Below are 13086 nucleotides of genomic sequence, written 5' to 3' on the forward strand. Positions count from 1 at the left end.
TGACGATAGAAAACACAACAAAAGCAGCACGTTAACCGATGCGCCCTCCATTGACTCTGCTGTGGACAAATTCAAGAGACAGTATGGAATCGAATGTAATTTATTCAAATGTACATGTATTAATAAATAATTTATTTCATTTATAAATCACGTTAATCATATTGAATCTGTTTGAAGTCAATTTTATTAGATATGTTGTTGAAAGCACTGACAGGATTTGCTCAGGATAAAGTTTTACATGTATGCACATTGGTGTTTATGACATTTTTGTGCAAAACAACCTATACATTATATTGCGAACTAGTGAAAAGGCCCGCGGGCTAGAGTCTGGTTCACTAGTCCGGCCGCTGGCTGGTGAAAAACCAGTGCGAGTGCACAACAAGATCTGGAAGTCTTGCATGGAATCTATCAAAATGATCCCTGCCAGAGCCAAAACTGCGACGCCAATGGCACATATGGAACACCATACTTTAGATTTATACCAGATAGCGATTTGTGATAAATACCATGTGTCTATAACATTACTGCACATATTTTGCCTCCATTTACCAACCTATCATAAACTTCTTTCCAAATTGTGACAAACAATTTTTGTTAAAGGTTGGTATATAGGCCTATACGTGCTTTTTCAAAATTTCGATTTTCTTTTTCGAACGAAATTTTAAGGAATACAATGTCCTTTAACAAATAAATTTGTAATTGTTTTTGCAGGCCCTTATACGGTTTTAAAAAGTGGTTTTAAATGGCGCGCTCCAGTTCAGAAATTGCACACACTATAATAGGCCTAGCTGTTTAGAACGAATTACGAGCGTCCAGCTCTTAATTCTTAAAGTTGGAATTGCATTAATGGATTACTTGTCGTAGGCTGTTTTTTTCCTGTGATGTCTCATTGGAAAACCTCATAACTAACGTAATGCTAGGAAAATTATCAATGCAATTTAAAAATCTATTTTTCAAGGTGCCACACACAAAAAGCACGCATACACCAACTTTAAGTAGGCCTATTTAATTTATTTTGTTTGCTTTTTTTGAAAATTTAAATTTGGCAGTTATATTTTATGGGAAACTTTAAAGGGCTTATTTTGGTCGATTTTCCGGGGATAGACAGACCGACCACCAGATCACATGTAAGCTCCTGCTAGAGCTTAAAAAGTTAAGGGCGAACCCTGCTTTATCTACCGTAGGGTATGCTTGCACCGCCCAGGCCGCGCACACAAGTCATGTACGGGTACCCGCACTATCGGTGCATCGCATGCAGTGTACAGGTTGTCACATAATAAGATTGAGGGCTTGGGGCAATGAGGTGTTCTCGATAACAATGGGCCCGACGTTGCCCGAGGACATGGGCACTAGTCCTCGGGAAATTACGTGTACAAACCTTATGGGAGATGTCGACAAACAAAGAGAACAAAGAAGGGAACAGTGGCCGGTCCTCATGAGTATAGTAAAAACGACTGTGTGTGTGTGTGTGTGGGGGGGGGGGGGGGGGGGGGGAGTGTGAGAAACAGTCAACAGATTTGCTCTTGTATGGCATTACGATTGAGGACAGACCCACTAAATGATAACAAAAGATCCTTTCAATTCCTCGAACGACGGTGCTTTTGTTCGAAACTGTCCTCGATCGTTAGTTTACGTGCTTAGTCTATGGGAAAGTGTTAAAGTACAGGGACAAGGGAAACACAATAGGTTGTCCTCAGGCGTATAGTAAAACACGATTGCGTGTACACGCACCATGCATGACTAGCACCAAATACAAAATGTACTAGCACGTTTATGGTGTAAATCGAGGATTTTCTTTTGTTTTTCTTCCCTTTTCCTTTGTTTGCACTCAAACTTTTTCGCTTTCGCAACAGCTCTCATTGGTTTGTACACGTTTTCCAATCGAGATCGTCCTCGATTTGGTTCCTGTCCTTGATTCACCGATGATGTTGCACGTGTGTGTGTCCTTGATTTACACCATAAACAAACGCACGGCTGGGTCGTGCGACATCATGGACACAGGAGACGTATTTACGGCTGGGAATACGTATTCGTAAGTCCACTGACGCGTCAGAAGTAGACCGGGTTTCGTCTTTTCTCATCAGGAACAGTGAAGTTTCCTTTCAATCAAACAAACCGGCCTTAAAGGGGAACACTCGTCCTGAAATATGTTCATGTCACTTTGCAAATACAGTACGGTACAGCAGCTGCTTGTCATGTACAAACATACAACCTGTCAGACTCCCATCTCATGGTTCTAGAACGCACAATATACTATCCAGTGACCGGATTTTAAACACATTTTCCAATTCGTTGTTTCATCGACTTTGGGCGATTTCTTTTTTTTTTAGTGAAAGCTCTTTGATTCAAACGCCGGCTAAACTTAGGCGCTCCTTTTACAAATGTTGGTATATAGGTGTTCAAATATTCATTACTCGAATTGACTCGAGCTAAATACATGTATTTGACTCGACTCGACTCGACTACACACTGTGACTCGACTCGACTCGACTCAACTTCTTGAAATGACTCGACTCGACTCGAGTTACAAAAATCAGTGACTCGTTAGGGCTTGCATTTGGCACGCCTCAACCCCCCCCTATTTCCTGACAGTTTGATCCCCTGACGTGACGTCACAAATTCGTGTTCGCTCCTCACTTTCGCACAGAGTAATAAGAGTATATACACTATACATTAGCGAGTATTATAGATGGTAAAATAAGTTTGCCGAGATCAGACTGTTTATTAAAACGAAACCTGTACCAGAAAACAAAGAGTAACTTACCGTATACAGAACGGACGACACAAAATATCAAAACCAATGCACCACAAAATCGCCACAGAAGACGGGTAATTCTCATGTATACTTTCACTTTACTCGTTTCAATTTGTGACCTCCAAACTACGTGTATTGCGAAATCACTTTCTAGGAAACCTTAATCACGTGACCACTGCTGAAGTATATTGTAGGCTAGTTTCCGCTTTCAGGGGCGTCGCTAGAACATTTCCAATGGGGGGGGGGGGGTGTCTGACCTAATTTGCTGACAAGTTTGCGTTCAAACCATCCAACAAGCAAAAACAAAAAAGGGTCCTCAAATTCACAAATTTGCCGACAGAAAAAGTTATACGGAAGGTGTGAAAAGTAAAATATTCCAACAAACTTTCAATGAAATATTTGACAAGCAAAAAAAAAGGCCATAAAATTTCAAAATTTGCCGACAACAGTAAAATAACATAAAAAGTCCCTCAATTTTACAAATTTGCTGATAATAATTATGAATTTGCCAACAGAAATTTTGAATGGGGGTGCCCCCCCCCCCCTACACACACACACACCCCTCTATAGCGAGGGCCCTGCTTTTATTGTTATCTTTATAAATTACATACGAAATCAGGAAATGATGGGTAAAATAATAAGTACTATTAAAGTGGTATAACCCACGGCGGTTCCACGAACCGTACAATCGCGAATTTTGCAGTACAACGGGGCGTGATCTAATATGCAAAATAAACGCATGAGCATCAGTGTCACAAAACTGCAGATATTCCATAGACACTCACTGGCAAAAATGTGACACACGCGTGGCATGCAAACATATGACGGGCTGAGTAAAGAATCAATTTTTGATTTCAACAAAATGGCTCAAATTTGTTTTCGATTCTTCGAAAGCCAAGTGTTAAGTAGCATGTTACTCTGTAATATAGGCCACCATGCATGACACGTGATGTACTTCCCCTTATCAAACCACGATATCCGATATAATAATATTCTTGAAACAACGGTAGTTATCGCACGAATACCAGAAAAAACTTGAACAAATGTCTTTGCATGGAGTTTCCTTCTATTGCGAAACTGGCTACAAGTTTAACATCATGTGTAAACATAATTTGCGTGATAAGGTCTGTTGGAAATACATCGGCACAATAACAAAACGGATTGCGGAAAAAAACTAATGCAAAGATATAGTCAAATGTTAGTGTAGCGGGATCCTACTGGGCTCTTGTCCGCCAAGTCCAGCAAAACGCAAGAAAAGGGGACACACAGACGGGATTTTTAACTCTGAAAAAAGATCTCATTTATTTCGCCAAGCGGACTCTGCGGGCAACTTGCCGCACCGCTACCAAAACTGCAACTGATCAATTCCCAGCATAGACATGCACACAGTCTGAACAAATGTATACAATTGTAGCAACTATACCCAACCCTGGAATCCAGCCAAGTCCTACCCGCGAAAGTGAACAAAAGAACCCCACTTAGCCAACCTATTTATAGAGCCTATTTTCGGAGCGCGCGCAAGCCCAAAACCAGGTCAGGTGCGCGCCGCCGGAGCCCCTCCGCCGGATAGTGCTAGAAAGCAATGACAACAAAAGTGTGCATAGAGTGTCCGTTACACTACCCCCTCCTTAAATTGGGCCTATTATCCTGAATAGGGGCACATATACAACACATTTTACATGAACTTTTTTTTTCTTTAACCCAATATTGGGTGTCCTCAAAGGATGTGGAGCAACGTTGATCTTGTCCCCAAAATGGTTACTCAGATCAAACGTTAATCCAACAATCCACGATGACTACCACAGCAACAGGGGAACATTTTAGAAACAACATGAGAAATCAAACACTTTACTTTGTTTATCAATGGATGTCCTCAATGGAAGTTGATCAGCGTTGATTCTAGCTGACTGGTGCACAGAATCAAACAATGATACAACAAACAGTGACGACTACCTTACAACAATTTCAACACATTCTTTTACAGTTTTTTTTTCTTGTTCGGTTCACTTGGAAACTGTCCTTTATGTCCTCACTATTTCACAAAACAATGTCCATCCATGAGAGAACTTCTCTCCAGTCTCTGTCTGTGTTGCACTTCGCAAGCTTGAGTGTCTTCAGCCAAGCACACAGCTCACGTCGCTGTACTCCAGCCACCTGGTTGTCTTCACCCGTTGTCTTCCATGGTGTCTGTCCACGCACTGTTGTCGTCTAAGGCGGCCTCGTCTTCTGTGGTGCACCCTGCACCGGCGGATTCCCTGTCTTCTTCGGCGGCCTTGTCTTCTGTGGTGCACCCTGCACCGGCGGATTCCCCGTCTTCTTCGGCGGCCTCGTCTTCTGTGGTGCACCCTGCACCGGCGGATTCCCTGTCTTCTTCGGCGGCCTCGTCTTCTGTGGTGCACCCCGCACCGGCGGATTCCCTGTCTTCTTCGGCGGCCTTGTCTTCTGTGGTGCACCCTGCACCGGCGGATTCCCCGTCTTCTTCGGCGGCCTCGTCTTCTGTGGTGCACCCCGCACCGGCGGATTCCCTGTCTTCTTCGGCGGCCTTGTCTTCTGTGGTGCACCCTGCACCGGCGGATTCCCCGTCTTCTTCGGCGGCCTCGTCTTCTGTGGTGCACCCTGCACCGGCGGATTCCCTGTCTTCTTCGGCGGCCTCGTCTTCTGTGGTGCACCCTGCACCGGCGGATTCCCCGTCTTCTTCGGCGGCCTCGTCTTCTGTGGTGCACCCTGCACCGGCGGATTCCCCGTCTTCTTCGGCGGCCTCGTCTTCTGTGGTGCACCCTGCACCGGCGGATTCCCTGTCTTCTTCGGCGGCCTTGTCTTCTGTGGTGCACCCTGCACCGGCGGATTCCCCGTCTTCTTCGGCGGCCTCGTCTTCTGTGGTGCACCCTGCACCGGCGGATTCCCTGTCTTCTTCGGCGGCCTCGTCTTCTGTGGTGCACCCCGCACCGGCGGATTCCCTGTCTTCTTCGGCGGCCTTGTCTTCTGTGGTGCACCCTGCACCGGCGGATTCCCCGTCTTCTTCGGCGGCCTCGTCTTCTGTGGTGCACCCTGCACCGGCGGATTCCCTGTCTTCTTCGGCGGCCTCGTCTTCTGTGGTGCACCCTGCACCGGCGGATTCCCTGTCTTCTTCGGCGGCCTCGTCTTCTGTGGTGCACCCTGCACCGGCGGATTCCCTGTCTTCTTCGGCAGCCTTGTCTTCTGTGGTGCACCCTGCACCGGCGGATTCCCCGTCTTCCTCGGCGGCCTCGTCTTCTGTGGTGCACCCTGCACCGGCGGATTCCCAGCCTTTGATGCTCCCTGCATCAACGGTTATCCTGTCTTCTGTGGTACTCCCTGTACCTTCGGCCTCGTCTTCTTTGATGCGTCCTGCATCGCCGGATCCGCAGTCTGTTGGCTTACCGTTCTTGTCCCTGTCACCTGCACCTGCGGTCTGAAAGTCAATGTTGTTGCTTGCTCCAGCGGGGCTGCTTGCGCCGGGGGATAGTGCCGCTCCGACTAGGTTGCCGTCACCTGAACATGAAGGTCAGTGTCTTGTGGTCGATTGTCCGTGGTCTGAGTTGCTGTCCCGGCAGTACGGCGGTCGATGATTTCAGCGTGCTCCGGCTGATCGGCATGCACCAGCGGAGCCGTCCACAACGGTGGATCAGTGTGCATCGATGGAGATGTCCGCAACGATGGAGCTATCGATGTGCAGCTAAATTTCTCCGCAGCAGTTGGATCAGGACTGGAAAAGTCGGTGCATCCACAAACCTCGATCCGATGGACAGCCGCCATGCTCGCCACGCCAGTATCACGGGACGGGGCTCCACGTCAACAGCAGGGCTATCATCGCTCGCAGCGGCCTCCCTACTCGTGGTCTCCCCATTCATGCGACAACCCGGCCTAACATCAACTTCTGCCCCCGGACCGCTGAACAGGCTTGCTCGTCGTCCATTTCGGCTAAAATCGCTTGTAATTTGAAACCCGATGACGTCATCGTGACGTCAGAGTTATATGCACCACTTTGGATGAGGCAAATTTTTCATTGTAAAGTTAAAATAACGTATGAAAATATGGGAAATATAATTGTTTGTATTAATAACACCTAACTTCCGGTTGGATGACGTATTAATAACACCTTACTTCCGGTTTGATGACGTCACAGCATTAGAGATCCAAAGGTGAACATTGTAATGGATATCATTATTTGGACTTCAAAGATATGACAAGGATCAAATGATAGAATTAAATTAAAACTATGATCCTTTTCAAATTCTCCTTAAAGTAACTTCCGGTCTGATGACGTCATGAATTTGAAACCTTGCCAAGTTATCTGTGGTTAATCATAGAATATCAAGGGGCGATTTGGTAAAATTTGGACCTATGGTTTTAAAATTAAAGAAGGAAAACTCTATTTTATGTGCCGATAGAGGGCGCCCTTTCGGATGTTGACGTCATCACACTGTTTTTGCGTCTTGCATTCCTCACTAAACACTTTCATAATATATATGTCTGTAGTAAAATGCTTCCGCTTTTGAGTTATATTCAGTTTTTATTGCACTTCCGGTAACACTGGAAGTAAAGGTCAAGCGGTTTTGCGTCCGGGGACACGAAATATTTCTTATAGCATAGTCTACAACCTCACGAAAAAACGAACACGATACTCTATTTAGTTCAAAAGATTTAACGCAAACTATTTTGTCTTAATTTGCCCTTAAATCGCTTGTAATTTGATACCTGATAACGTCATGATGACGTAAAAAAATGTATAACATCTTCGTAACCTGGTACAAGTTCACACAAGGTTTTGTGATCATACCGTGAACCGTTCGGAAGAAATGTTGCTTTGTTTTGATGTCAGGCAAACGTCTTCATTTTGAATTCACCTAACTTTGACCTACCAGTAGACCCGGAAGTAAAGGTCAAGCAAGTTCACGTACACGACAAAAATTGGCGAATAATGGTCTACGTGATTACAGAATATAAACATCATTGACTGTTTAGTTCAAGAGTTATAGGTGAAAGTAATTGATCACTTTTTCAGATATACACATTATGATAGTGTTTAGTGAGGAACGCCAGACAAAAAAAAGTGTGATGACGTCATCTTTCGAAAGGGCGCCCCTAGCGGCACAGAACACAGTGTTTGCTCTTTCTAATTTGAAAACCAACCGTTCAAATTTTACCAAATCGCTCCTTGATATTCTTTGACTAACCAAAAAATAAATTGGCAAGGTTTCAAATTCATGACATCATCAGACCGGAAGTTACCCCTGTGAGAATTTGAAAACGACCATATTCTAAAATTCGATTCATGTCGTATATCTTCGTAGCCCAAATTATGATATCCATTACAATGTTCACTTTTTGCTGCCAAATACTATGACGTCATCAAACCGGAAGTAAGTTGTTATGAATAAATACACGCATATTTTCCATACTTTCATATGTCATTAAACTTCCACAATGAACATTTATCCAACTAAATCAGTTTTCACTTCCTGTTTTTGAATAATGACTTCATCAAGCCAGAAATAACTTGTGTACATAGAATGTTTACTGAATTTTACCACAAAATAATTGATTGTACCTGACAGGATTTAATTTCGTGATCCTTTGTTCTTACATAAAAATATTCATAACTTAACACGGCAGTATTTATTGAAAAAAATGTCTGCCCGACCACTCTGCGTTTGTAACAACAAACGCAAACCTCTTGTTTTGTTTTGTTTTTGTCTTTTGCATGGGCGTTATAAAATTCTGCACTAAGGTTACGACATTGGTAGAATTAACAGAGCGTCTCACGTCGTTAAAGTTTATGAAACATAATTATGCTAATTTTCAGATAAAATGGCTTTTATATTGTTTTTTTGTTGTTGGTCTTTTGCAAGGGTATAATAAAATTCTGCACTGAATTTATGACTACGGTAGACTTGACGGAGCCCCTAACGTCGTTGGAGTTTATGCAACATATGCTGATTTTATCATAAAATGGCTTTTATGTTATTTTTTTCTTTTGCATGGGCATAATAAAATTCTGCACCGAGTTTACGACAGAAAAGTTTGTGGCTACACGCTGTAGAAATATTAATTTTTAGCATTCAGATATGAGAGGAATACTGGCGAGGCGCGATTTCAATCGGTTATGGCGAAAAATATCAGAAAATGGACGAGAATATTAGAATTGAATTCATGGTCAGAATCGGAATCAGTAGACGTAAGTGAGCCTCTAGGACGTGTTGGAGCTTAATATATGCAGCATTTGATTATCTCAATATCAAAAATTAAATGGCTTATGTCTTTTGCATGCATGGGCTTCCTAAAATTCTGCTCTGAGATAACGAAAAAAAAAATTGTGGCTACACTGTCGAAATATTAAATTCTGCATAAAGGTACGAATTAAAGAATCAGTGTTGATATGCGAGTTACGCCGAAAGAAATCAGAAAAAAGACTAGAATATTAGTATTGAATGCTTTGTGTGATTTTGTACAAATTCCTGGATTCTCCCCTGGGTGTATTCATATAAGAGCTGTGATTTTGCAGTCCCTGGTGAACAAATATGAAATTATGTGGTAGCAGTACTATTATTGTAAGCAGTCGCTTTCTTATTTGTTCCAACAAATATAGTAAAACGTAGTAAAATGTAGTAAAATGCTTCCGCTTCCTGGTTATCATCCTTTACACCGGAAGTAAAGGTCAAGCGTTTTCGTGTCCGGGAACGAGAAATCTTACTCAAGGCATAGTCTACAACCTCAAGAAAAAAATGAACACGATACTCTATTGAGTTCAAAAGATATAGCTCAAACTATTTTGTCAAAATTTGCCCTTCCATCACTTTGCCCTTACATTACGTCATGATGTGGAGAATTTGACGGGAAGAATATTTCGGAAGGAGGAAAGATCATCTGACAAAAGCTATCAAAGTATGACGATGAAGTAAACAAAGAATCTCACCAACTACAATAAGTATTAAAAGACTTCAATACATTTTAACTACATAATAGGTTTTAACCACATAACAAGAACTACATAATAATCAAGTAAATACCCAGAGTTTGAAGTATTAAAATGAAAGTTAAAAGCGTGAAAACACTTAAATATCAAAATGGGAACAGTGATGGAATTGTTCATTCGATGATAAAAGCAAGGAACTTGGCACACAGTCAGCGTATGTCTTGAGAAAGATATTTGGCTGTAGGGCCATTTCACATTTGTCCTATGAAAAAAATATAGGTGTTATAACAAGCAATGGCAGCCATTTTGAAAAGTTAAAAATTACTATTCTACCTCATAGTTTTTCAAATTACAAATCTGCGATGGCCCTATAGCCAAATATTCGCAGTTACAATCCAAAAATAATTGAGTAATGTCAGAATACAACTGAATGTTTAACAATCACATTTCTCTAGAAACTAAGAATACTCTGTGAGTAAGGCGTTACTGACACGGGATACCATTTCGAACGATCAGACGGAAAACACAATTTGGACATCCAAAGGAGAGCAATGGAGAAAAAAACATCCGAGCCGAGCCGATCCAAGCCGAGCCAAGCCGATGTCAACCAAGGCAAACACGGCGCCACTGTCATCCTCATTATGCATGGTCTGATGTCAGCTGATTGTTTTATGGTCACTGAGCTCACGTATTCAAACGACGATCAAACAATGAAATTTCTTCAAAGCCTCCATATACCACTAGTCGCTTTTGGACGGCCGCATCAACAGTGCCTTTTTGCAAACCGGTACAGACATCGCAACTTTGAAAATAAACACGCTTTCTGAATTTGAAACAGCTAACAATTGGCTCGGCCACGATGGGACCGCCCTGCCTGAAATTTCTGATCATTTTCCTCCTGGTTGCCGGTCTGGTAGTCTGTTCTGATACTGACAACGACCCTGGCCTTTCTCCTGAGAAAAACGTGAATCTGAGAGACCTCCAAGTAAGTAAATCATTTATTTTGGAATTGTGGGAACGTGGGAATTCGCGGGAATGGGTTTTGCCTCGGAAACATCAACATCAAACATTTGCAAATAAAACTCTGAAGAATCTTTCGATAACTGGTTCGACCAACAGATATAATGGACACAAACATACGAGCTGCTTTACAGTAGGTACTGCCTCTGAGCAACTAATAGAGCACATGACTGCGACATGAATTAACACACGTTAATTCATTTCTCTACCGAGGATCTGGACTGGTTGTCCTCTTTGATTCAATCCTTTGGACTTTGCATGTTTACATGTGGTTTGTACACGAACACTTCCGAGGACTTGGGCCCAGGTCCTCTTGTGTTTTGTTCTTCAAGGTAACACGTAAACAAGCTTCTTAGTGCGTTTATGAATGCACATATATGACTAAGCACCTGATTAACACACATCATCAGTCTAAACTTCTGTTGCCGATCGGTCTGACGTATCCTTATGGTTCAAACTGTCTGTTCTTTTTTTCACAGGCGGCAGTTCATCGCGCAATTTCCCACCAACCTTCGCCACGAGAGATGTCCAGTGACAATCATCGTGACAGCAGACGCCAAGGACACCTGTCAAGAAAAGCGTGTCCGTTGTGGCCTTATTGTTAACTCAACAGAACGATTTTTTCCTGGGTCGGCAATCCCTAGCTGATATAGCTTTTTTCCCTCTCTATTTTTAATTGACTTGATACATTTCGCGGGACATTTTACCGGACACAAAAGTTGTATAGAGGTTTCATCACATGAAGAATTTCCACATGCAGGCCAGTACCCGACTCAACTTGAATTCAGAGATGCTACATTTTAGTTCATCTTTCAGTTGTCCCTATTTTGCACCACGATCCACTGCACCCCACTCATGGGTTATTGAAGGGTAGTGGCATATAGAAAATGATGTTCGGAATAATGATATTTTGTTTTATTTCGTTCCTGATGGCCTTTACAGGGAAGAAAAACTCGTCACAGAACCTGCATTCTGGCTGAATACGCGAACGTCAATAACGCATATTTTTCTGCGCTTTCATAAAAAGCAGCCACTTTGTTTTTCCTCCAAATTATCAAACTACAAAGTTTACGGACTCACTTGAAAAGTAACCGTCTGAAATGAAATGTTATTGTGCTGGAATGTACACAGGTGGTGGGTTTCGCAAAAAGCAGTTCAATTATCAAAAGGATAATAAATAATAATCCTACAGTATAGCTGACGTATTGTAATGTTTTTTTTCTATTGAAAGAATTCCATTTTCTTGAAATTCGTTCAAAGAGTGATTTTCTTTTTAAATGGACTATTTTCTTCACATGGTGCCGTCATGTTACGAATGTTTGCACATTCGTAACGACAGGGGAAATACCTGAACGTGTTGCCCAATGGCACCCAGAGGCGTACCAAGGTCAAATATGTATGGGGGGTAAACAGTTCGGTTTTGCGGACACTTGGTCTCCGCAAAATCAAAAAGACACTATCAGACAATAGGTGGTGCTTTTCAGGGTGGAACACTGCCAACGGTGGCGCGAGATTTCAATAAGGGCACTTGTAAAAAGTTCATCCTGATCCGCACTGGTAGAATCATCGGAGCTGTACATCGCTTCCAATTTGGCGATCATTTTATTGATCCTCTGCAACACACCTACCGCTGAACCGGTTGCCTGTGGATTACGTCTGTCCGAGGGATGGGCTGATCCACATATCTGGCGCTCCAAGGAGTCTCCCACCTTCCGAACGTCAATGGTGACATCGTTGATGGCGTCCACGATCTCAACTGCGGCTCGGCTTTCCGTCATTTCCAGTCATTAGTCCAAAATCCCGTCAATATCCCACCAGCTGCCACCATTTGTAGCGGGATCCTACTGGGCTCTTGTCCGCCAAATCCGGCCAAACGCAAGAAAAGGGGACAGACAGACGGGATTTCTAACTCTGAAGGAAGATCTCATTTATTTCGCCAAGCGGATTCTGCGGGCAACTTGCCGCACCGCTACCAGAACTGCAACTGATCAATTCCCAGCATAGACATGCCCACAGTCTGAACAAAATTTGTATACAATTGTAGCAACTTCACCCAACCCTGGAATCCAGCCAAGTTCTTTCCGCGCAATTGAACAAAAGAACCCCACTTAGCCAACCTATTTGTAGAGCCTATTTCCGGAGCGCGCGCCAGCCAGACCCAAAACCAGGTCAGGTGCGCGCCGCCGGAGCCCCTCCGCCGGAGCACTAGTGCTAGAAAGCAATGACAACAAAAGTGTGCATAGACTGTCCGTTACATTAGTTTCAAGGCTTATATATTATTTATAACTATAGGCCTACATAATTATTGTATACAGCGTATTCCACAAATGTGGAGATGTGTGACTTTCTAATTTACTTATTGCTCCGAATACATGTG

The 13086-nt window shown here is 43.0% G+C and overlaps 1 protein-coding gene across 1 annotated transcript; it reads right to left on the bottom strand.

The window, feature by feature from the left end:
• Nucleotides 1-4919: 4919 nt before the first annotated feature.
• On the bottom strand, nt 4920-6529 carry LOC119736481 (high mobility group nucleosome-binding domain-containing protein 5-like). Its single transcript, XM_038210498.1, has 2 exons — nt 6331-6529; nt 4920-6265 (listed from the first exon to the last, which is right to left on the bottom strand). Exons 1-2 carry the CDS (start codon nt 6527-6529, stop codon nt 4920-4922), a joined length of 1545 nt encoding a protein of 514 aa, XP_038066426.1.
• Nucleotides 6530-13086: the final 6557 nt, after the last annotated feature.

This window comes from Patiria miniata, unplaced genomic scaffold (assembly GCF_015706575.1).
Source record: "Patiria miniata isolate m_02_andy unplaced genomic scaffold, ASM1570657v1 HiC_scaffold_3, whole genome shotgun sequence".
In the NCBI taxonomy this organism is placed as follows: Eukaryota; Metazoa; Echinodermata; class Asteroidea; order Valvatida; family Asterinidae; genus Patiria; species Patiria miniata.